At 41.0% G+C, this 26,211-nt stretch overlaps 1 protein-coding gene across 4 annotated transcripts in view; it reads left to right on the plus strand.

The window, feature by feature from the left end:
- Nucleotides 1-26,211, plus strand: part of Mcu (mitochondrial calcium uniporter) — a 164,803-nt gene that overhangs the window by 9,294 nt on the left and 129,298 nt on the right. The window contains exons 2-3 of one of the 4 annotated variants that reach the window (XM_035452218.1): nucleotides 6,501-6,611; nucleotides 7,148-7,288. The exons of 2 other annotated variants lie outside the window; for them this stretch is intronic. In XM_035452218.1, the coding sequence (XP_035308109.1) occupies nucleotides 7,262-7,288 (27 nt within the window). In that variant the 5' untranslated portion in view covers nucleotides 6,501-6,611; nucleotides 7,148-7,261. The remainder of the gene's footprint in view (nucleotides 1-6,500; nucleotides 6,612-7,147; nucleotides 7,289-26,211) is intronic. One more of the 4 variants, XM_027388327.2, reaches the window with a different exon arrangement.

The raw sequence follows: 26,211 nt of genomic DNA on the forward strand, positions 1-26,211 counted from the left end.
GAATCGTCAAATAAAAAGCATACCTATACCTGTTTAAGGGGAACTGTGATGGGATGTTTTGGTTTGTGTACACATCGTGTGATGCTCAAATAAGTAAACATACCTCTCTCCTTAAACATTTGTTTCCACATTGGGAAAACATTCAAATTCATCACATGGTTGTCTAGTGTCTCTGTGCATAGAATGCCACTTCCCCTTAAGCAGGCATTCCTATGCACGAGTGTTCTTCTTAGGAAAATTTTACCCATCTTCCTTTCTACATTAGAAACGTAAATACAGGGATTTCTGGTTCTTCCACCGCTCTCGTTGCTTATGAAACTAAAATGAAAACAAGTAGTCTGGAGTTGTTTATTTAGGAAGCATAGACTCTGGTCTTCCACAAATGTGGGCATCCATTCTTTTGGTAACTATGACCGTCTTTCAGAGACATTGCGACATCTCTGTGGAAGAGGCTGTGCTTGTCATGCCGTTGGTGGGACTTGAAGTCTTTGGAGAACTGATAGCTGTGCCGACAGGCTATTGTTAGTTTTCTAAGCCACTTAAATGGAGAGGTGATAAATGTGTGTATATTTGTGTGTTTTCCACTAAAGTAATTGAAGGTGCATGTGGTATAATACAAGTGTGAATTCTCTTGTCCACGAACTTGCATTTGATCTTGGACGAGACATTTAACCTCTTTGGTCTTTTTGTCAGTTAAGTAAAAATGTTCAGTTAAGTGAACCTTAGAAGCTTATTTTGCTTATTATTTGTGTGTATTTCTCTCTCTCTCTCTCTCTCTCTCTCTCTCTCTCTCTCTCTCTCTCTGTGCGTGTGTGTGTGATAGGCATGCATACTGGGATTAAGGTGTCACTGAATCTGGTTGCATATTTTAAAAAGATTTTATTATTTTCATATATGTGTATGTCTATGTGAGTTTATGTCACCTGTGTATGGGTGCCCATGGAGGCCAGAAGATGGTGTCAGAACCCCTGGCCCTGGAATGACAGGTGATTGTGAGCCTTCTGATGTGGGTATTAGGACCCCATTGGTCCTCTGCAAGATCAATATACAGTACTCACTCCTAACTGCTGAGCCATTTCTCTTGACTCATATTATTTTTATAACTCTTATAAGTGACTGTTGTTTCATTGTGTGGCTTCATTAAAGTTCAACATCTAGGTTTCATTCTTACAGTGAGGTCAGGAGCTTGGAGTAAGACAAACAGCCCCCCAGTTCCTCATCACGACAGTTTCCATAATTTCATCTGATACCTTGGTCAGTGATTTACTTTGTATTCATCCTCCTTAAAAAGTCATTTTGGCTGTAGTTTCATCTTTCTCCTTTGTGGTTTCCATTGACCTCCACCTCTTCTTTTTAATCCAAACTGTTGAGAGAATGGCAGAAGAGGTGCAGATAGATGTGTTGGGGAGCCAAGAGTTGGAGAGTTGGTAGAAGGTACAAGCAGTCAAAGTTGGAGTGCAGAGGTAGGATTGTGCTAGTAAATTAATTCTAAATTGTGCCAGGCTGGCTTGAAACAAAATGTTTATAATTTCCTTTGTAGTTACATTAGTGCAAAGTGTATCAGGAAGACCTTAGTTAGTGGTTAGTTGTCCATGATATTCATGTATTGATGGCATTCATGGCATTGGTGGGCAACTAGAAGCCTGTAATGTCTTCTAGTTCCGTGTTGAGAGCCTAGATAGTCAATCACTTTTGGATGGATGAGTCAGTGAGTTAGACATTCCCAGAGCCCATTGTCTAAATCCTTTAGCTCCAGGGGAAATGCAGCTATATATCATCTTGTTCTCTGCCAGGACATTACAGTGATGGAATGACTTCTGATTCATGCAACAGCAAATAATCTTGAAGGAGTATGCATTATGTTGAAGCAGTCAGGGCTGTATAAAGGCTACTCAGTAGTCATAGCTAGGCAGTGGTGCCTTTAATCCCAGCACTCAGGAGGCAGAGGCAGGTGGATCTCTGTGAGTTCAAGGCCAGCCTGGTTTACATAGTGAGTTCCAGGACAGCCAGGGCTACACAGAGAAGCCTTGTCTTGAAACAAACAAACAAACAAACAAACAAATAAACAATTGCTACAGTAGGGCTAGGTTGTAGCGTGTTGCTTAGCATGTGTGGGACCTTTAGTTTTATCCCCAGGACCACACAAAAAAGGAAAGAGAGTAGCACAAAAATCACTGCCTGGCTTTTGTTGTTGGAGCTGGGCAGCCTGGTTTCTGCAGAAGATAGGAGGGAACTGCTTGAAGAGGCACTGCCAGCTCCATGTTCCTTCCCTGCGTACATTGCAAAGGAGGCAGAGTTTTGCAGGTGTTTGTTTGGGAGTTAACCTTTTCCGTCTCCATCCTGCCCTCACCAGAGCAACATCTTTGCACTGCCAGGACCCTGCTAGCTGCCGTTGAAGCAGGCCATGGCAAGTGGCCAACTGTGATAAAAACCCATTTTTTAAAAAATTTTAAAACAGAATTTGGATAGCAGGATACTTTAAAGAAATATATTTAAAGATAGGTTGAATACAGTGGGAACAGTAAAAACCTAACGAGGCTATTAAAGCTCCCAGAGTTCTCACTTAGTGCTACTTCTCCTCCTCCTCCTCTTCTTTTTCTTCTTCACAGAAAAGATACTAGATTTTGCCAGTCTGTCTTGGTCGGTCATTTTATCTTGCTCCTCCTTCACAGATCTGTAAGTGCTGATGATGGAAGGAAGCTTTTATGTACAGAGAAAAAAAGGAATTCCTGGTCAGATGTGACTGGTTTTTTTTTTTTTTTTTAATCTAAGGGTGTGTATATTCACATGCCTAACATTTTTATTTTAATCTCTAAATCCCAAAGAAAGTAAAATATTAAATATATTTTCAGATCTGTAGATCTGACCTAAGTCTTAAGATGTTTTCTAAATACAGTTGAGGTGGTAAGGCAGAATGTTAGTGTAACACATTACAGAATTTTGGGATATTGATTTATTTAATGGAGAGCTGAACAGTGCTTTCTTTAATTTTAATATCTCATTCTGCATTGGTCTTTGATTCAGAATGAATTATAATTCTGAGCATGGCCAAATACCACAAAGTTGGGTGAGCTTGAAATATGAAATGGCTTTCCTTTTAGTGATTGCTAGAGCTTGTAGTAGCGTAGGAGGAGAATGAAAGGGAACCATAATAGTTTTGTTATAGTATTTTGGTAAGATTAGTTGCAGCGATGGACTGTGGCCCTGAGTTATATGTCAAAAGGTCACATTGCATCCAGCACCAGAAAATCCCAGGAGAAAGAAGGAAGACAGGCTAGCTCACTAAGGAGTTCACTCGGAAAGACCTGTCACGAGAGGGGATTTTCTAGGGGTTCCCATCATGTTCAGTTGATCCCCCGAGAAGCCCCCCTCAGTCCTGCTTCCTGTCTCTTTCCCAGAAGTAACATTATCTGGATGGTGGTTCCCTTCAGGGCGTGGTTAACCTTTTGCTGTGTATGTGCACATCTTGAAACCTTGTATAGCTTTATAAACGTGCTTTAAAACTATTTAGAAATAATAGTAAATTAAGTAATTAAGTAAAGCCATATTTAGGGGGTTTTATGCTGTGTATCTTTCTCCAGTTTATTCTCTTTGCATAACAGTTTAAAAATATTTAGTTGAGGGTCGGCATGATGACTTAGTGGGTAAGGGTGCCTGTCACCAATCCTGATCACTGGAGTTCAATCCAAAGGACCCATTGGGAGGAGGGAGAGAACCAGTCCTTTCAGGTTGTCCTCTGACCTCTATTTGCACTGCTTCCCCAAATAAATAAAATTAATACAACATAAAAATATGTTTAGTTAATACTTTGGGTGGCTGGAGAGATGGCTCAGTGGTTAAGAACACTGGTGGTTCTTCCAGAGGACCCAGGTTTAATCCCCAGCACCCACATGGCAGCTCACAACTGTCTGTAACTCCAGTTCCAGGGGACCCAACACCCTCATGCAGATATGCATGCAGGCAAAACACCAGTGCACATTGAAACAAAACTACTTTGTCTGGTTCATTCATTCAAACTTCATGTGTTTATTTTATGTGTATGGATATTTTGTCTTCATGTTTGTCGGTGTACCGTGTGCATGTCTTGGAGGCCAGAAGAAAGCATCTGGTCTCTGGAACAGATGGTTAAGTGCCAGTATGTGGTGCTGAGAATCAAAATCGGATCCTCTGGAAGAGCAGCCAGTGCTGCTAACTGCTGAGCCATCTCTCTAGCCCCAGTTCATTTGTCTCAAGTGCTCTGTGGCATTTCTGTCTCTGATGATATATGAATGATTGTTTCACTGTGTGTATGTTTTTCATTGAATATTGTGAGGGACAGGAATCTATTATGTCATTTTTAAAGTTAGACTATGAATGCTGTTTTGTCTTTCAGAAAAGCTAATCTCCTTTTTTGGTGTGCAGTGTCCTCATTTATCATATTCCTGGGAAAGCCCTTTGTACTTCCCCCAGAGAAGGCGGAGAGGAGTAATGTCTCATCACACAGATGAATACATCTTGTGCAAAGTGCAGAATAGCATCTGCTGTAAGAGAGAGCTCACTCGGGACTGGGCTGCTGTGGGAGAGCTTGCTTTACTCCAGTGAAGTCTGCAGGTGTTTCCAGTGCAGAGAGGCTGTGGCTAGAAACTTGTTGGCACCAACTTGTTGTTTCTCTGTGTTTGGGATAATCTGTATTGCATAGATGATGCTTTATTTTGTAAAAGGATATAATGCCTTTTATGGTAAAAAAAATGTTGTTCAATTGTGGCATGGCTTTTTGGAGCAAGCTGAAGAAATACGAGTTCTAAAAAGGACAAGAGGGACTCCCTTTTGAGATTGTTGATGTGAAATAAATATCTGTTTTAATACTCAGTCTTAGGTACTAGTCTGTGTAGATTCTTACTTTACAGTCCCTGCTTTAAGGAACAATCTTGAATACTTTTTTTAAAATCCTCTTTCATGCTTTTGTATTGCATTTGCAAAATTCTGGCTGATGGTTTGAGCATTTCCACAGAGTCAACAGTGGAAAGCTTCATTCAGGTTGTCCCTCCAAGTGATTGGCTATGCTGCGCATTAACCAGAAATGCTGACACAGCAAGGGAAACAGTAATAAATGGGATGCTTTCCAGGGTTGGTCGCTAAGGCAAGGCAAGCACAGCCAAAATCCAGAAGAAATTTGTACTCAGACACTCAAGATGTAGTCTGGCCAGATATGCTATTAACAGCGAGTAGCCAATTGTAATTAAACTAATTGGGACCTGGGCAATTTGAACTGCCAGACTGTCTGTTAAAAAGAGTGAACAATTTTAATACATCTTAGAATTAAGGGCTGTGAAGGGTGTAAGTGATATAAATTTCAGTGAAATTCTCACTAAAGAAATAAATATTTTTTTTTGAAAAAAAGAAAGGTCATACAAGAATATTTGTTTAAAAAAAAACTTATTTAGAATGAAAACATTATGTTTGCCTTTTGAACAATGTTCCAGTTCCAGAGGCTCAGGGATGTCTGAGCTCAGCTGTGTGTTTCTTCCATGATCTGAAGACAGGTACTGAACGGACACTGGTAAAGGAAGAGGCCTGTCTGTCTGCCTGTCTGTCTGTTTGTCTGTCTGTCTTGTTTTCATTTTCAGGAGTGACTAGTTGGAAAGGAGGAGAATGACTGACAGAATGACTGTTCTGTGTTTTCACTGTTGCTGCTTTTCTGATAAACACGTTTTAAAGAAGCCAGGTATAGCGCATGGGTGGGGAGAGGAATTTCTGGTGTGTGAAGACTCCTTTTATTACTGTTCTTGGTTTTTAGTAGTCTCCAGTCACCCCTGCACCAGAGAGTTTGTGACTAGGCCAATGACCTGGATCAGTTTTTCATAATTTTTTATTTGTTTATTTTATGTGTATGGGCGTTTTGTCTGCATCTGTGTCCATATGTCACATGCATGCCTGGTGCCCTGCAGAGGCCAGAAGAATGTATTGGATCCTCTGCAACTGGAGTTACAGATAAGCCACCACGTGAATGCTGAGAATCGAATCCATGTCTTCCAGAAGAGCAATCCATGCTTCTAAATGTCGAGCCATCGCCCCAGCCCTGTGTTTTTAAGTGTACCAGGATTTCTGAGTTTTAGGAGTAAGCCTGGTTTCTCTGAAGTGTTTGTTGTTAGAATCTACTTTCATTAGAAACACACATTTCTTCATTGTTTGTTAGACTTCTCTGTTTTATCTTTATATTCTGAAGCACAGAATAGAGTGAAAAAAGTCCCCCATCTTTGCAAGGGTTTCTGAAAGTATTAGTTTGTGGGTTGTTGCTTCAGATTTCCTGATTCTTCCATCTGTGTGAGCTTTCCATGTGGTAATAGATGAATTAATACTTTATTTCTCTGAAAGGCTCCTCCTAATCCATCTGGATTTATTCCAGGAGTGCTCTCAGGAGGTCTGTGTAGACTCTTGGCATTGTAGGCTGAAGTAGCCATGCTAGCAGGTTCAGGGCCATCACCTTTTGACATTGACCTAACTTTTCTCTGTTCCTTTAGGTCTTTCATGGCCATTCCTTCAGTGGCTGGCAAGATATCCACCTCTCTCTCCATGTTCCATGCCAGTGACATCTTAGCTGCTAGAGTGTGGAGCTGGCCTATGGGAGTCAAGTAAGTGCCTTTTTTACTATTTGGCATGGTTTTTGCTTACTTGGCAAAGCCATGTAGAGACACTTCTTAAAATGAGTTTTTAAAAAGGCACTTGCTTGATCTCGGTGGGCCAGGTCTGCTCCAGCCCATTACTGAAACCCTAGCTAACATGGAGCTCATCTTAATAAGTTAACTGTTACAGAATGGAATAGTTTTGCTAGGATAGACACAAAAGGAAGACACAGATGATCTTGGCCCCCACATTCACTCTGGTGAACAACTCTTGTCCCATCCCCAAATAAATCAGAATGGTTAGGTCAAATAGTAATTACTCTGGCTATCTGTAAATTTAGTGTTTTATGGAAGACCAGGAGTCTGCAGGTCTAAAGCACTGGCTTGCATAAAAGCACAATAGGTCTTCCAGGAAAGCCAATGACCTTGGCATTTATCTTAATTATTAGCTTAACATATGGAAGGAATAACGGTTGATATTAATCAGGCTTGGGTTTCTGTGTTTATTGCTAAAGTTGCTAAAACCTAGTATTTTACTTTTGCAGGTCACCATGTAAATTTTGCCTATATAAATTAACACATCCCGTTATGTTATAACAACCATATAAGGGAGAGTGTTTTCCTGCTCTGTCTTTAGGTATTGGTGATGTGACCAGTTCATGCAGGGGAAACTTGAACATTCACAGGTATGTCAAGAGCCTGATTCATAAGCGTTTTCTCCCTGCAAATGAAACTGTTTTAGTGAGAACTTGTGATGTAGGTTTGCAAAAATCTGTCTTTCTAGTTGCTTTTCCTGTCCCACTGTGGCTCTAGGAAGGAGACTGGAAAACTATAGCCTACACTGCTACTTGCTTTTATAAATAAAGTTTTATCTAAACACAGATCCATTCGTTTCCCTATGTATTTCCCTTTGTATAACAACAGAGTTGGGTTTACCACAGAGACTATATGATCCCATAAAGCTGAACATATTTATTATTTGGCTTTTTAATAAGAAGCTTGTCAACTCCAGCCATAAGAGTTTAAATACATGAAGTTGCTAGAACCACAACCTATTTCAAAGCTTCTAGGGATAAACCAAGGAAGCCTAGACCTATTGCAAAGTACTGCTGACCAGCAAGTAAATACTTGCAGTTCTCAGAGTGGTATGATTACTTTATCTTTTGAGGGAGATGCTTTGAGACAGGGTCTCCTGTAGCTCAGGCTGGCCTTGAACACTATGTAGCTGAGGATAACTTTGAACTTTTGATCCTCCTGCCTCTACCTCTCAAGTGCTAAGATTACAAATATGAGACATCACACCTGCTTTATGTAGTGCTAGGGATAGAACCCTCAGCTTTGTGCATGCTAGGCAAGCACTCTTCAAACTGAGCCTATGTAGTACTGTGGTTTCTAATACAAGGTTAAGGAAAGAAAAGTACCATGGAAAGCCAACTTTATCTTTTCTTTCATTCACCCATTCCCCCCCCCCCGTGTGTGTGTGTGTGTGTGTGTGTGTGTGTGTGTGTGTGTGTGTGTGTGTGTGTGTGTGTGTATACACATAGGTATTCATTCAGTGGCAAGATGTCATTTTTTTTTTTTTTAAGATTCTCAGGACATCTTGGTGAATAGCAGAGGTACTATAGTTGATTATAGACTTGAAATCATGATCTTGAGGACTGGAGATGATGTTCAAGCATCACAGAGTGGACCTAACTAGTGGTACAGCCGAATGAGGCCAGGTCTCTTGAGTTTCTGCCGGGTTCCTTTCCTGGGCTCTTCCATCATATTAGTGGCAGTTTTCCCTCATACATGAAAGCCTGTTTGCTTCTTTTTCTTTCTGCCCCTGAAATATAAGCAAGGACTTGATGACTTTAGATTACTGAGATGTGCTTTTTGGAATGTTAGCTGTGCTTGGAGCTTTGATTCGTTATTGCTTGGAGATTATTAGAGGATTGCTTCTTAATGAATTATTAAATGCCTATAGTGTAAAGTCAGAAAGGTTGGAGGAGATGGAATGGAAAATAAAGGCTCATTCTTATCTTATAGCAAGGCACAAAACACAATATTAGCACAGATAGAATGTGTCCCTTATTTGTCTGTGTACCTAAGCTCATAGATGGAAAGTGTGTGTGTGCGTGCACAGGTGTGTGTGTGTCTAAATCTCTTAGAGTGTATCCTGAAAGAAGTTCTGCAGGTACTTTACAACATGCAGATGGTCTTTCAAGTAGACATTTAAAATTCATTATTTTTCAGTATAATTTTAGATTTGCAGACAAATCTAAATACCTATATGTGTCTCAATTCCTATATAGTCTCTCTCCTATTTTTCTTTTCATTAACTTTTTACACAGCTATGGCACATTTACTGTAATGTGCCTTGATCTTTCTCTACTGAAGTCTATATTTTATTCAGGTTCCCTATTTTTTTCCTTTTTTATGTTTTAGAATTAAGTGTGTGTGTGTGTGTGTGTGTGTGTGTGTGTGTGTGTGTGTAGTATCTCAGCAGTAAATGAAATTTTATTAGCATGGTTGTTGAGGTAGAAGTTATTATACAGTCTCCTGGAAATTAGGCTTGTTCTGAAATGACTTTCATTCTCTAGATGTTTACAAACCAATGTAGAGTCTCTCAGCCCAAATGCCACTGCTCTGAGTTGCAACATTGATGCTCTGTTGTAGCACACTGAAGAAGTCACTTCTCTGTAACAGTGGCACCAGTTTGTTTCTAACTTTTAGCAACACTAACTGAAGAATGGACACACCTGAGTTATTTCTGTTAAGTATCCTGTGCTGCCATTGCTGCTGAAAATACCATACAGTAAATGGCCTCCCAGGACCGGGTGGGTGGGTCAGCAGTCCTACTTCAATACTCCTCTTCCTTTGAAGTTACACCTTCCACAGCCCTCCCCTCAACCCACTGAGCTGCAGAAGGGAGGTAGCACCTTTTTTGAATCATTAGTGTAACTCACATTTTGCTACAAAGGCCTTGCAAATTTTCTTCCTTCCAAGTTTTCCAGCTGCTTACATAAGTTGGGTATGTTCAAGCTCTACAGTGTGGAAGTTTCACTCTTGGATTTATGCATAATAGAATTGTGTGCACGTAGTCACTGAAGCAAATGGACAGAAATGATCATGCTAAATGAATAGGCCACACAGGAATTTTCCATGTGGTTATCAATAATAGCATGGGTAAATAAGTTGTGACATAAATGCCCCAAGAAGAATGTGTGATAGTATTTAGAATGAATAAACTGAAGCTATGTGTAAACAACTTGGCATCTTACAAATACACTATTGTGTGAAGGGAACCAGTCACCAATATTCTACAGTTTTGTTTGCATCAGTTTCAAAAGTAGGTAAACGAATGTGTGTTTCAAAACTTAGACATTGATTATCCTGTGAGGCTTTGGAGCAGTGTTTCTATGACTGTGAAATTGCTTATGGGATGCTAGTTGTGTTCTCTGTGTCCTGTAGGTACTGGCTTCATGAGTGTGTCACCCTGTGAAAGACAATGTAATGCATAGACTTTCCATGTGAGTGGCATTCTTTAAAGAAAAAATGAAAAGAGTTTAAAAAGTATTAACTATTCTAACAGCACCTGAGAAATTTCACTGCAAATATTTAAGGGATATGTGGAGAACAAATCGGATGAGTACCCTTACAGTTTAGAATAAATGGGATGGGACTATAGGGTCGTGGAGGGTGCATCTGGATTGCTGGAGGTGATGTAATCTTAATTCCTCTCTGTATTAGAAGACAAAGAGGTGTCAATAGCCTTTATTTTCTTTCTTAACTATTTCCAGGTTTTGGGGTCCCTCAGAGGAGAGCATCTTTTCTTCTCAGCTCTCTTACACTAAAAGCCGATAAGCCAAGTTGTAACTTGGTTCCCAGTGCCTACATGGTGGCTCACAGCTGTCTAAAACTCTAGTTCCAGGGGATCTGATGCACTCTTTTAACCGCTGTAGGCACCAGTCATGCTAATGGTGCACATACATAAATGCAGGCAAAAGCACTCATACACATACAGTAAGTTTAAAAAGAATAAATTGTGGTAAAGTATGTGTGACATGGATTTAGCATTTAAAGTTTTGTAAAGTGTCTAGTTCAGTATCTCACCCTTTCATGTAAGAGCTAGACCCTAGTTGGAGTTAGCTTTCTCCACCACTTACCTTGCCTTTTGTGCTAGGAGCACATCCCTCTGGTTTAGATTCTCATCGAGCGTCTGGACTTCCACTCTGTAGGTCCCCAGTGTTTCCTCTGTAATTTATCCATCTTATGGCTCCCACAGATGGGCCTCCCTAAAGCTTCAGTGGTGGCCCTGGGGTAGACTCCTTTACATTACTTGCTGTGCACAAGGCCTTGGCTTCTGTCTCTAGTACCACAAATAAGTAAATGAACCCGTCGGACCTTACTACCTCATTCTCCACACGAAACTTTGGCTTGCTACTACCTATAAAACTTAATACAAATTCCCCTTAGCCTGAAGTTCATGACCGTCTGTAATTGAATTCCAATCTATTTTCTTCTTTAATGATAATAGTTTTGATAAGTAGTGACTAATTTTTGTAGTAATATTATTCCTGGGAGTCTTTTGAAGTAGGTACTAGATTGCCATTATGGAGAAAAATGGGCAGGAGGTGTCTAGTAATTTGTCCAGGCTAGGGAATGATGGAATTCATGTTCAAATACATGTTCACATATTTCGCAGTTGTAACATCTGTCTCCCTGTGCCCTGCCTCCTACCTTAAAAGAAGAAAAGATGTCACTGTGTTACCGAGGCTGGCTGCAAACTCCCCATCCTCTCCCTCAGCCGGTTTATATGCATTGCACCCAGCTCCACCCCAAGTTCTGAATGCCCTGCGCAGGGCACTCCCTACATCCTAACTGTACCCCCTTTCTCTTAGCCCTCTCACTTTGCCACTGCCTAGCTCCTTTCTTCCCTCTTACTGGATCACTTTCCATCCTTCCATCCTGAATGGCTAATAGTTTCTTCCTCTAATCTCTAGCTGACTGATACTCACTATACTAACACATACGTTATTACTAATTTTTTAATACTAATATGTTAAACACTCATATTAACATTTGTATTTTAATATTACTATATATATGTGATACTCAAATACTGTGTACTTCCATTGTTTTGGGTCTCTTGCTGTTGTTTCTATTGTTTGTTTTGGGTTGGTTAAGAAGTTTTCATGAGCCGGGCATTGGTGGCATACACCTTTAATCCCAGCACTCGGGAAGCAGAGGCGGGTGGATCTCTGTGAGTTTGAGACCAGCCTGGTCTATAAGAGCTAGTTCCAGGACAGCCTCCAAAGCCACAGAGAAACCCAGTCTCGAAAAACCAAAAAAAAAAAAAGTTTTCATTATATTTGAGCTTGGAGAGAGGCACTTAGAAAAGAAGAGCAGGAAGCACACAGCCAAGAGTGGGCATGGGCTTCTCAAGAGAGTCACCAAAGTAATTTTTTTTTCTATGTTGAGATTCAACACTGGCCTTGTGCGTGCCAGCAAGCTCTCTACCATGGAGCCTCATGCCCAGCCCTTGTGTCTTATTGCGTGAACAACTTAACCTAGATTTTAGGTTGAAATCTCTTTAGGAAAGGGCTTGGCTTTGTACAGTTTCTTGACCTTTTTGTATGATAGCTGTTCAATGAATGAATGCATCAATCAATTTAAATGACAAGAAAACCCTCCATGGCTAAAGATATATGATGGGCCTCTGTGTTGGTTCATTGTAATCGCCAATGATTGAGTTGACAGATGCCTTAATTAGTTAAGCATGTTTCTGGATGTGTCTGTGAGGGTATGTGTAGAGACAACTGGCATGTAGGACGTCAGTTAAGAGACAAAGGCCTGGCTGGAGTGTGGACAGCACTACTAATGAGTTGGGAATTGAGTGAAGGGAAGTAGGAAGCCACGCTCTCCTATGTCGCTATGAGGTGAGCAGCTTCCTCCACGACCCACCCTGCTGCCCTGATCACACACACCAGGCTGGTAGTGATGGAGAACTCGTGAACCATGAACTGAACCTCTGAAACCAAGGTTTAGAGTAAATTGTAATTCTTTTACAGTTTTTCTCAGGTGCTTTGTCACCATGACAAAAGTCAGACCAACACCAGAACATCTAAGACTTTTGTTCTTGTTTGAACTTCTTGAAGCACTTTGACTTGTGGTCTTAATTTAGAACTGGGAAGGAAATGTTGAGGTTATAATTAGAGATTTTTTGTTAAAGTTATTTAAAATTTTATTTTATGTGTATGATTTTTTTTTTTCTATGCACCATGTGCTTGCCTGGAATCCACAGGGGTCAGAAGGCATCAGATCTGAGACTGGAGTTAGAGGTGACTGTGAACTACCATCTGGGTGCTGGGAATGGAACCTGGGTCCTCTGGAAGGACTGCTGAGCCATCTCTGCAGTCCCAATACTTGTTTTTTGAGATAGGTTCTCATTAAGATATTCAGGCTAGCTTTGAACTCCTGGGCACATGCAGTCTTCTTGCCCGAGCCTCTCCAGAGACTGGGTTTACAGGCTTATGCTGCTGTTCCTGGCTAGCATTAGCTACTGATGCTTTGTGGATGAGAAGCATGGTAATGAGCTGCTCTTCCAATGCGAGGTTAACTGCCTCTCACTGCCCCAGTACAGGCACTCTGGGGCAGGCTACTAACACATTCCACCTACATTGGTTTTTTTTGTTTGTTTGTTTTTGAGAGAGGGTTTTTTTTTGTGTGTGTGTGTGTGTGTGTGTGTGTGTGTGTGTGTGTGTGTGTGTGTGTAGCCCTGACTGTCCTGGAACTAAGCGCTGCAGACCAGACTGGCCTCGAATTCACAGAGATCCATTTGCCTCTGCCTCCTGAGTGCTGGCTGGTTGTTTTAACAGCTTCCAAATTAGTCACCCTATTTTCTTCCCTTTTTCCTGGTGGTTCGAACTCAGAATAATGTTAGGCATAAGGTCTTCTTGGTCTCCCTGTATCTTCTGGTTTTAGTCATAGTAGAAGGCCCAAGTGACCTAGAAGTGGTCACGATAAGCCAGCTCCCCAGGGAGAGCCTCTGACTTGCAGTTTTTGTCTTGGTGCCTGATATAACTCCTCCCACACTGGCTAACTGAAGTTACAGAATGCGTGACAGTCTGCTGCCCAGCACCACTGCTGAACATTTGGCTCCGGTCCGACTCTCTTCTGCTGCCTTTTCTTGCTCTTGCCCACTCTCTTCCTGCAATCCTGACCCTCTCTGTTCCTCAAAAATGCTAGACACGTACCTGCCTCCTGGGTCTTCCCTTTTGCACTTTTGTTTGATTGGAATGCTGGTTCAGATTTGGAGCACCCACATAAGAAGCTGGATGTGGTGGCAGGAGTCTGGAGTCCCCAGTGCTGGGGAGCAGAGACCAGGAGAGTCCCTAGGGCTCCCTCGCTAGCCTGTCTGGCTGAATCTGTGAGCTCCAGGTTCAGTGACAGATGGTCTCAAAAATTATGGTGGAGAATGATAGAGGACGATATTTAAGGTTGACATACAGAGACACAGGTATTAAAATAATGTGTTTTCTCATAACTAGTTGCTGCCTTATTTTTGAATTTTTCTTATTGATTGATTAATTGGGACACACACACACACACACACACACACACACACACACACGATGCATGTATGGGAGACTGAGGAAAACTTTCAGGAGTCAGTTTTATTCTTCTAACATGTGGTTTTCAGGGACAGACAAATGAATTTTGTGTTCAGACTTGAGTCTTGGCCTTAAGACATTTCATTGTATACAAGCAAAAACTTGAAAAATTCCAAATTTGGAGACATTTTTGGCCTCAAAGAGTCTTTCCAGGTATTCAACGTATACTATCCCCTTTGACTAATGAATTCCCTTCCATCGCACACACATTTCCAGTCTTCTGCTGGTACTTATATTACTAGGGTGATAACCATGTGGATTCATTTTTGTTCACGGCAAATTTTAGAGTGTGTTCCTAAAAATGCAAGTTATAAAAGTTGCTATCTGACTAGATCTTGTCAACACCATGTGTCACCAAACGTTCGGATCTATTACTTAGATGAGAAAGGCATATCAATATAAATTAAATTTGTATTTCTTGCACGAGACAAACTGCCACTGCCTCCTCTTCCTCTTCCTTCTTCCTCATCTTTGTCATCCCGTGCTGGGGATAAAACCCAGCATGTCAGTCGTGCTAGGCAAGCACTCATCTCTGAATTATACCCAGAAGACGACGATGACTTCTTCTTCTTCTCCTCCTCCTCCTCCTCCTCCTCCTCCTCCTCCTTCTTCTTCTTCTTCTTCTTCGTTGTTTTGTTTTTTGGGACAGGCTTTGGAGGCTGTCCTGGAACTAGCTCTTATAAACCAGGCTGGTCTCATACTCACAGAGATCCGCTGCCTCCTGAGTGCTGGGACTAAAGGCGAGAACCACCACCACCACCTGGCTTCTCCTGACGGTTTAAAATGCAGAGTTCACATCTTAGTTGGTAATGCAGGGACTTTCCTCACCCACTAAGCAGTCAGGCTTAGAGATGTCCAAGTGGCTCGTTTAATATATCCAAATTCTGAACCCCCCAAATCACCAAGAGACCCATTTGATGTAAAAACAAAGAGTCATATTGTTTAACGAGTTAACTGTCTTTTTTTTTTTTTTTTTTTTTTTTTGGTTTTTCGAGACAGGGTTTCTCTGTGTAGCTTTGGAGCCTATCTTGGCACTCGCTCTGGAGACCAGGCTGGCCTCGAATTCACAGAGATCCGCCTGCCTCTGCCTCCCGAGTGCTGGGATTAAAGGTGTGTGCCACCAACGCCCAGCAAGTTAACTGTCTTAACTTGGTTCCCTTGGTCATCCAACACAGAGTTTGTCGTGAGAAGGCCTGGTGGGACTTTTTATTTAGCTGATCCTGTACTAATTTTGTTTCCCATTTTTGCCACTCTGAACACTGTAGCAAGCAAGCACTCTGTCATTTCTTTACATTTTTTTCCTAATGAGATAACCAGGAATGTGGTATACAAATCACTAAGTTTTTCTAAGGATCTCTCCTGGCTCATTTAAGACCAGAAAATAATTATATAGTTACAGGATTTGCTTTTCTTCTTTCTTTCTTTCTTTCTTTCTTTCTTTCTTTCTTTCTTTCTTTCGGACAGGATCTCATAGTAAAGTCAGCTAGCTCTAAATTTGTTGTGTAGCTCAGGATGCCCTTGAACTTCTGGTCCTCCTGCTTCTGCCTTCCAAAGGTTGGTGTTTTTGGAGGTGAGCTACCATGCCTGGTTTATGTTACACTCGGGATTGAACTTAGGGATCCATGAATGTCAAGCAGGCTCTTTACCAATTTAGATACACCTCTAGCCCAGATTTGCTGTACTTCTGAAAGAATCTATCTAGAAAGTTCTGTTATAAAATTGACTATCTCTTTGTTTTCAGCATGGCTGTGTGATTTTAACACAAAATTCCATCCAAGGATCTTAGTTCAAATACTTGGAACCAGTGCAAGATTTTAATAGATTAGAAGATAAATGGAGTCGGGAAATTTTAATACTTGAGTTTGTAGATAGGGTTTGAGAAATAAAGGCCATTTTGGTAATGGATTTTTATTTTTAAATTGGATATTTGCTTGGTTGCAAGAGGATTAATTATAAGATTCTCCTTCCCTTATAGTCTCTCAGCTTGAACAGATAAATATAGAGCTCCAGTGTTTGGAGAGGGAACTCTGTAGAAAATGTGTGGGTAGCTGTTGTAGTTTTACACAGAAGATAACATCTAGAATAAAGAACAGATGAAAATACTCATTGAGGATTAGTGTTCTTAAGACATCGTCAAATACAGCATTCCCAGGCCCTGGATTTAGAGCCATTCAGGATCTTGCTCATTTTGCATGTCTTATGATACACTCTCTGAGCTCAGCACTCCTTTCCTTAATCAGATGTTTCTTCATGTTTCCCATATTCATCCCCAGTGCTAACTCATCCTTTGAAAGTCATGTATCTCCCTTCCTATACCCCGATTACAGACTATCTTTTCAAGGATATATATATATATATATATATATATATATATATATATATATATATATATAAGCCCAGGTGACTTCTCTGGTCCACATTGATTCTAATTTTAGCTTTTGACTCCTGTAGCACTGATACTTGGAATTTCTCTCAACTGGGTCACGGGTATGTATTTGCATAGTAGTAGAAAAGTTTGGGAGTGTATGTTTCCTTGCGGGCCTCATGTATGTAAAGCACTGTTCTAAATACTGGGCTTATGGAAATGAACAGCATACACAGTATCTCTGTCTTCAAGAAGTATACAAGCTTACAGGCATAAACAGCCAATAATGAAATAACTAATAAGAAACATTCATCATTTGTACTATGTGGGAAAAAAATGTGTGAAGGATGAATCAAGAGTTCTTAGCTGCAAATGGCAGAACCCACTATACTTAGGTTCATCAGGAAAAAAATATTTTAAAAAATATATTACGTAGTTCACAGAAACCAGAGAGTCAGTCTTGGCATATACTTAGCCAGGAACAATGCCAAAGTTCTACCGCTAGACCAAAATCATTGGAGACTCTACTGCTTTTGCTTTGGGAACAAGTGTTAGCCCTTGCCTTGTCTTTCCTAAGTATGATATGCAGCCATGAGGATCGCTGCCAGTTTTACTTCTGAAAGAAAGCTGATGCCACTCTGAAATAGTCAGAATGAATTCCACATGGTCATCTTCATGATATCATCTGCTTCCTAACAGAAATTCCACATGGATATGTTTGACTGGCAGAACATAGCCACATATCTGCTACCTGTTTGTAGAAAGAGCCTGGGAAAGTCAGTTTTTGATTTCTATCATGGGAGGTATGCTTTATAAGATGAGAATTTCCTCCTAACAAAAAGGCTATTTAAAAGTCCTAAGTAGTTAAAAACTACGGGGAATTTCCTGCTGTAGAGAGTAATTAGAAGATCAATTTAAATTTGAGTAGTTACAGAAGGGATCACTTAGGGCTTGGTATTAAACTGATACTTACATGACAAGGAGAAATCCATGGCAAGTTACAGGTGAGCAGTATTCCAGCAGAGGGAACAAGTGAAAAGCCCTTGGCCTACAACTTGGGGGCAACTGGAAGTGGCCTGGATGTTCCATGGGCTTCCAATTAGAGGAAGAGCTGATTGGCTGATGTGGTTAGAGTTTATAAGTGAGAAGTATGTTAAGAAGTAACATGGGAGAGCTGTTTCTAGCAAAAGTTTAAGGTTATAACCTTACTCCCCGCTTTTCCTCCTCTGAGATGTCCTGTAGAGAAGGGGGTGTAGCTATATAAGTGTGAATACAAGGAAGGCATGTCTGCGTAACTGGGACTCTATGAGCTGTTAGATGTCATGTGACTAAGGTTATCTATGTGCTGTTCAGGAGGAGAATAGCACAAGGGATCTGGCAAAGATAGGAAATATTAGACTGTGTCTAGTGGGGGGGGGTGAAGGCCTCTGTTCTGATGATGTCAGTGTCCCCCTCTGGTGGGCCTTAAAACAAATTACTCTTTATTCTTTGCACCTTGATAGCCTTGAAGATCATGGTTGCAGTTTCTTACACTATGCTAGGTCTCCTGAAGTCTCAAAGGTGAGCTGGTAGTCTTTCCAGCTTGCATTCCAAACTGGGTGATGGCGCATGCCTTGAATTGCAGTACCAGGGAGGCGGAGGCAGGAGTGAGAGTTCAAGACTAGCCTGAAGATATACCTCAGCGGTAGATCACTTAACAAGCATGTGTGAGGCCCTGGGTTTGATCTTCAGCCTCATCACCATGAACAAAGGAATAATTGCACTACATAGTGAAGTGATAGAAAACTGCCTTTTGGATACCCTTTATAATAGAAAGCAGTCATACAAATGAGGTGAATTTGTCTTTGCATGTGCGTGTGCATGTGTGTGCATGTGTGCATGTGTGCGTGTGTGCGCGTGTGCGCGTGTGTGCGTGTGTGTGGTGTGTGTGTGTGTGTGTGTGTGTGTGTGTGTGTGTGTGTGTGTGTGTGCCTGTGTATGTGCATACCTGCCTTGGTGTATATTTGGAGGTCAGAATACAACCTGTGGTAGTTGGTTCTCTCCTGCCACTATGTAGGGCCCATATTGCCAGGCCTGTCCTGGTGCCAAGCACCTTTACCTGCTGAGCTACCATGCCAACCAGAATTTGCCTTTGGAATCTAGAATCTCAACACTTTGAATAAAGTAGACCCTGTTTCCTGCTAAGGCTTTCCATTTGTAAAACTTGGCTCCTAAAATGAGAACACAATCCAGATTTATCTAGTACTCTCATCCTTCAGAATGGCATTTGGACTTTAGCTGAGCTAACAGAAGTGTAGGAGGTTATACTCCATTATTCAACCTTCACACCACTGATGTTCTCAGTGAGCTAATCCTTTGTGACTGGAAACCTCTCCTATGTAACTGCATCCTTGGCCCCCACCCAGCAGGTGCAGATAGCATACCCCCTCTCAGCTGTAAAAATCCAGAATGACTTTGGGCATTGCCAGATAACATTTCTGTTTGAGAACCGTTGCACTATTTCTCTTTGGATGTCGTTTAAAACTGATTTATGGCTTTTGGTGCCTGGTAGCCATACCCTGAGAAAGTCTAATTTGTTGTGGTAACAAGGTCTCACTGTTGCCTAAGATGGCCTTGAACCCCTTGGATGAAGCCGGTGAAGCTTTCTTGTAACCTCAGGCTCCTAGGAAGCTGAGATTGTATATGTGCACCATCACACTTTTCTCCAGAAAATGTGCAGGTTTTAAAATGAGAAGACAAAACTGTGTTTGAATTGTGTGTATACCGTTTAGAATTTTTCAGCACTGCTTTTGTAAGATCAAATAAGATAATGATTGCAGGAGTGCACTATGGGTGATATTGTTGGTGTAGTGGTTCATTGTGGAACAACCATTAAGCCTTTTCTCCATCATGCAGCAGCAGGATGGTTTTGCATTTCACCCTTCCCTCAGGTGTGATCTCTGATTAGGTAAGCCAGTTGTTTTGAAGTTGATGGACACAGTCTTAAAGGGTCATCGAAAAGCGGCACAAAGACATCCAAATACGTTCTGCATAGTCAGGATCAGTATTCTTTAAAATGTTGGTGTCACTTCTCTGCCTTTGTGTGGACTGAGTCTTACAAACTTCAGTTATGCATGGCGCAACAGCATTTTGTAACTCACCAGCCTCGCATGCTATAATGGTTCCACAACATTATAATGACATTGCACTCATTAATAAATTAGTTTGTGTTTGATGTTTGCACAAGGATGAACTTGCATAATGCATTTCTTGGAATGTCTTTGCATCTTTATACAGGGCATGACTCTTTGGGGGTTTTTATTTGTTTGGTACTTTGTTGTTTTTTGTTGCTGTTTTGGTACTTTGAGACAGGATCTTGACTGGCCCCACACTCACTGTATAGCCCAGGCTGCCTTTACCTCTCAAGTGGTGGGATCACACACGTGTGTTACTGCACACTGCAAGTCTGTTTCTTGTTGTGGCTTTCAGTTGAAGCTAGGGAACTTTGGTGCAAGCTAATGTTGTCAGTTCCATCCTTGCCAGTGACTGAGTGAGGAGCCCAGGTTGCAGTGAACTGCACATGGAATTCCATTCTGGGAACTAGTATTGATTCTGGAATGGCCTGTATTCCAAGCAGGCCTGGTCATCTTGAGGAAAGGACTTAGGGTTAGGCCTCCCTTGTCTCCGTGCGCATTCTCTCTCCCTTTGAAGCATGGTTCTTTATTCTTCTGCCTCTCAAGTAGAGAAGTATGCTGTGTTAAACCCGGGTGTAACCTGGGCACTCTGACAGCAGAACGGTGAGATTCATCACTTGATGCCCACTGCTTGTGACCTTCCAGAGACAGGGTGCTTCTGGTGTGGTTAAAGCCTCTTTTGAGCTGTTCTACTTGTATCTGAAGAACGTCACCCATGAGACTGGACAGCAGAAGTGTGCTGCCTGGGAACAAATGATGTGGCCCACTTTCTGCTTTCAGAGTCTGGATGAAAATCATACTGGTCTTCCATAGCTGAACTTGGGAATGAGTTATTCCAAGACTCATGAAACAACCAGGTTCATGTAAACTCAATATCTAGTGTTTACAGTATGTGCCACTTTATGAAACTTAAGTACTTTGCATAGAAACACCTCATTTTATGATTGAGACAGGCTCTCCCTGGGTAGGGGAGGCTAGTCCGTGATCGTTTGCCAACACCTCTCAAGCACTACTTTATGACTTCACATTAAGGGTTTTAACTCTAAGTGTTCTTGTCAGTGAACACTGGGCAATGGACACTGGAAGCTCCCACTGTCCTGCCTTCCAGTGACAAAGGAGGATGATCCCTGTCTCCCTTTCTCTCTAACAGCAGCTTTGTTGGGGACTAATTTGCACATGTGAAGTGTGTAACTCAGTGGTTTTAAGGATACACAGAGCTCTCTAACATCAATGTTGTTGTTGTTGTTGTTGTTATTATTATTATTATTATTATTATTATTATTATTATTATTTGTTCCAGGAAACTTTCAGTAGTCAACCTAGATGCTGGCAAAACCCTACTTTTCTTAGTTACTTTTCAATTTTTAAATTTTTTTTATTTATGTGTGTGTGTGTGTGTGTGTGTGTGTGTGTGTGTGTGAGCATGAGAGTGTATGTATGTGAGTGTGTGTGTGAATGTGTATATGTGGATGTGTGTGTGTGAATGTGTATATGTGGATGTGTGTGTGTGAATGTGTATATGTGTGTGTGTGTGTGAAGGTGTATATGTGAGTGTGTGTGTGAATGTGCATATGTGAGTGTGTGTGAATGTGTATATGTGGATGTGTGTGTGAATGTGTATATGTGAGTGTGTGTGAATGTGTATATGTGAGTGTGTGTGTGTGAATGTGTATATGTGAGTGTGTGTGAATGTGTATATGTGAGTGTGTGTGAATGTGCATATGTGAGTGTGTGTGAATGTGTATATGTGAGTGTGTGAATGTGTATATGTGAGTGTGTGTGAATGTGTATATGTGAGTGTGTGTGAATGTGTATATGTGAGTGTGTGTGTGTGAATGTGTATATGTGAGTGTGTGTGAATGTGTATATGTGAGTGTGTGTGAATGTGCATATGTGAGTGTGTGTGAATGTGTATATGTGAGTGTGTGAATGTGTATATGTGAGTGTGTGTGAATGTGTATATGTGAGTGTGTGTGAATGTGTATATGTGAGTGTGTGTGTGAATGTGTATATGTGAGTGTGTGTGAATGTGTATATGTGAGTGTGTGTGTGAATGTGTATATGTGTGTGTGAATGTGTATATGTGAGTGTGTGTGTGTGAATGTGTATATGTGAGTGTGTATATGTGAGTGTGTGTGAATGTGTATATGTGTGTGTGAATGTGTATATGTGAGTGTGTGTGTGAATGTGTATATGTGAGTGTGTATATGTGAGTGTGTGTGAATGTGTATATGTGAGTGTGTATATGTGAGTGTGTGTGAATGTGTATATGTGAGTGTGTGTGTGTGAATGTGTGTGTGTGAATGTGTATATGTGAGTGTGTGTGTGTGAATGTGTGTGTGTGAATGTGTATATGTGAGTGTGTGTGTGTGAATGTGTGTGTGTGAATGTGTATATGTGAGTGTGTGTGTGAATGTGTATATGTATGTGTGTGTGTGAATGTATATATGTGAGTGTGTGTGTGAGTGTGTATATGTATGTGTGTGTGTGAATGTATATATGTGAGTGTGTGTGTGAGTGTGTGTGTGTGTGTGTGTGTGTGCTCGTGCGCTGAGGAAGTCAGAGGAGGGCATCGGATCCTTTGGAGCTAGAGTTACATGAGCTATTTGACATGGGTCCTTTGGAATAGCAGTGCTTTTAACCGTGGAGCCACCTCTCCAGCCTGTTTTTCTCATTTTTATGGATCGTCTCGGAATACTTCTTTGAGTGGACTCATACAGTACATGGCTTTTTGTGACTCGCTCTTTCACTTAACCATGCTTTTAGGGTTTATTTATGTCTTAACAGAATACTTTAGCCCTTCTTGCATTATTAAATATCTCACCATATGAATATACGTATTTTGCCTATGCATTCATCTCTTGGTGGATATTTGGCAGTTTTTCATCGTTTTGTTTGATATGAATAATGTTGCTGAGGACATACATGTGCAGTTGTTTTGTAGACATGTGTTTTCACTTTTCTAGGAGTTGAATTGCTGAGTCACAGGATTGCTCTGTGTGTAGCTTTGTGTAAAACTTCTGAACTGTTTTCCAAAGAGTCTGAGCCATTTTTTAAATTCTCCCAGCACCGTATGAAGGTTCTGGCACTTACTCTTGTCTTTGTTTTAGCATTCCTGGCAAATATGAAGTGGTGTCTCACTGACTTTTTTTGTTTTGTGCTGGGGGTTGAATCCAGATCTGTCTCTCTCTCTCTCTCTCTCTCTCTCTCTCTCTCTCTCTCTCTCTCTCTCTCTCTCTCTCTCGGTTGTTGGGTTTTTGAAACAGTTTCTCTGTGTGACTCTGGCTGTCCTGGAACTCACTTTGTAGACCAGGCTGGGCTTGAACTCACAGAGATCCACCTACCTTTGCCTACCAAGTGCTGGGACTAAAGGTGTGTACCACCACCACCTGTTGGAATCCAGGACTTTGTACTTGTTAATAAGCATCTCCTCTCCTACTTAGCTACACTTCCAGATCTTTAGTATGGATTTGATTTGATTTCTTTAATGACCATGTTGAACATACATGTGCTTATCAGCTATAAGTCTAGCATCCGTTAATTTATTTGAACCGATAACTTACAGCAGTTATGTCCTTTTCAGTGTCATTCAGAGCTTTTGGATGCTATCACCAAGAGATTGCTGTAATTAAAACAGTTGAAATGGAGATTATTGATGCCCAGACAGGCAAGTGGAAGACACTAAAAGCCCTGATAATATAGAACAGGCGTGATAAGATCTGGTGAGCTGAATTTTAACCCACAGAGTTCCCATGGTGTCTGAGCAGGTTTGTTTGAGGACTGACCTTTTCCAACAACTGATGCTGGTTTCTGGGCATGCCCCCTAAGCACAGTGCCTTATCAGGAATACACAGAACACATCTGTCTGGTATTGCAAGGTCTTGTGTGTGCTATCTTGACTGTGTGCTTCTTTTCCCTCCCTCATTAGGAATGTGGATATTTAAAGGACCTTAACTAGTTTAACTAGATCAGGAGAGTGATTTACATCTCTAGCTTATGCTTTATCCCTTATCATGGCAAATGCAGGCTACTGATTAACTTGATTAATTTGTGGGAGAGAGCATCTGTGGGATCAAAATAGCCATTTTGAGTGCCTTTTCCACACTCAGTGGCCGTAATCTGGGTGTAAGCTTTCAGTGAGAGCTTTTGTGTTTATTAATACGAAATGGAGAAAGAACATAAGCAGAAGAGCTGTGAGAAGAGGGTGAGGGAAGGCAGAGAGGACTGGAAAGAGCACAGGCTCTGGTGTTTCAAATCGTAGCTCTGACATGTCTGCTCTGAGTGACCTTGGCCAACGTGTTCATCTCCGTGAAGTTTGTCTTCTCCCATGTCGAAGGGAATGGGTACAGTCTGTCTTTAGGATTGTGAAGGCAAAGGGAGGCACTGAGTAGAGAGCCTTTGGGCTGGCTCTTGGCATTAACAGGACTGTCTGATGATGCCATCCTTTAAAAATACTTCAAAATTATGTATTTTTTGAGGGGGGGAAGAGTCGGGAGATCTTACATTGTTTAAATTGGATCATGTCAATCTTAACAAACCCTTCTGGTAATTTAATTTTATAAAGTGCACATAAAGCAAGTTTGGATTTCTTTTTTGAAGGATTTTTTTATTATGATAAAATGTGCTTGTTTAAAGAGATTCAAGACATTATTTTTACAGTTACATTTTACAGGGCTGGGGAGCTGGCTCAGCCAGTGAAGTGCTTGCTGTTTAAGCTTGAGGACCTGAATCGATGTGCCCAGTATTCATGTAATAAGACAGGCACTGCTGTAATACCTGTGCTGGGCAAGCCGGGCAGAGATGGTTTTATCCCTGGAGCTGGCTGGCCAGCCATCTACAACAGAACTCCAGCTTCATGAGAGACCCTGTTTCAAATAAATAAATAAATAAATAAATAAATAAATACGAATTAATAAAATAAAGAGTTGTATCTGTGCCTTTAATGCTAGGGATTGAACTTGGGTTCTTGTGCGTGCAAGGCAAGTACTTATTACTGTACCACAGCTGCAGCTGCTCCTTTTATTTTTATTAGTGTGGCTATTAGACTAGGCGAGCGGCTCACATATTTCTACTGGACAATGTTGTGCGTTAGCTTTAGGTATTATACTATCTAGTAAGTTATTTTTGAGAAACTTGAAAATTTAAAGTTAATGTATCTATATTAAACCAAGATTTTAATAATTTCCTTTATAAAAAAGACTTGCCTTCTTATACTTAAGTAGATTTATAATTGGTTAAACAAACTTGAAGAATTTTAATAAAAGGATGGAGATGTCTAATGAGGAGAAGTTGTAGTTTTAGTAACCATGGTAACAGTACTGAGAAATGGTAACTGGGTGAGACAGTATGCTTTGCCATCTTTTATTCACTATTTTTAATAATTTTGTTTTGTTTGTTTTTGGAATAGGGTCTGTATATAGCTTTGGCTGTCCTGGAACTCTATGTAGGCTGACCAGGCTGACCTCAAACTCACAGAGATCTGCTTGCCTCTCTGCCTCTTAGTGATGGGATTAAAGGTGTGAGCCACCATGTCTGGCTTAATACATTTTTTTGTTTGTTTTTTAAGTTAAAGTTTGGAGAAGATTGTAGATTTATTCAGCAGTAAGAAATACTGTAGCATGATCTCATGTGCCCTTAACCCATCTTCCTCCAATGACGTTTGCCAAATCATAGCATTATGTGGCAACTAGACAGATGAATTGTATTAGTGTAGACATTCTGCTTGTGACATAATAGTGCTTTATTTGTACGAATTTGGGTATGCATTTAATACAGGCATTTAATACATTTTATCATGGGTGTAGGTCCCTTCTTCCAGCATGGTTAAGATGCAGAACAGTGTTGGGGATGGAGCCCAGGGGAGTGCTTGCTTGGCTTGCCACAAGGCCCTGGGTTCAAATGCAGGCTGGGAGTGGGAGGGGGTGGCAAAAAGATACAGAACTAGTTTGTCACCTGAAGCCTCCTGCTATAACCACACCGATTTCTTTTCCTTCTTTTCTTACCCTTGGCAACAGCAAATCTCCATTTTTATAGACTTGTCATTTTAACAATGTTACATAGAGTCGCATAGCACCTAACCTTCGAGATTGATTACCTTTTTTTCACTCAGCATGGTAACCTTGTGACTCATCCAGGTTTCGGTCTATACCAGTCAGTTATTTCATTAAACAGTTATTGTGGTAAGATATATGCAGTCTACTTAACATTTGCAAGTGTACAGTTCAGTGCTAAGAATTCATCATCACCACTATCTGTTTCCAAAATGTTCCCAACATTCTCAAAAACTCCACTAGTTAAAAACTCCCTCCCCCTCCCCCTCTTGGTAACCTTACTCTACTTCCCATCTCTACGAATTTGCCTAGTCTACATATTTTATGTAAGAAGCATCATACGGTACTTGTCTTTCTGATTCTGAC

The sequence above is a fragment of the Cricetulus griseus genome (genome assembly GCF_003668045.3).
Source record: "Cricetulus griseus strain 17A/GY chromosome 1 unlocalized genomic scaffold, alternate assembly CriGri-PICRH-1.0 chr1_1, whole genome shotgun sequence".
Lineage (NCBI taxonomy): Eukaryota > Metazoa > Chordata > Mammalia > Rodentia > Cricetidae > Cricetulus > Cricetulus griseus.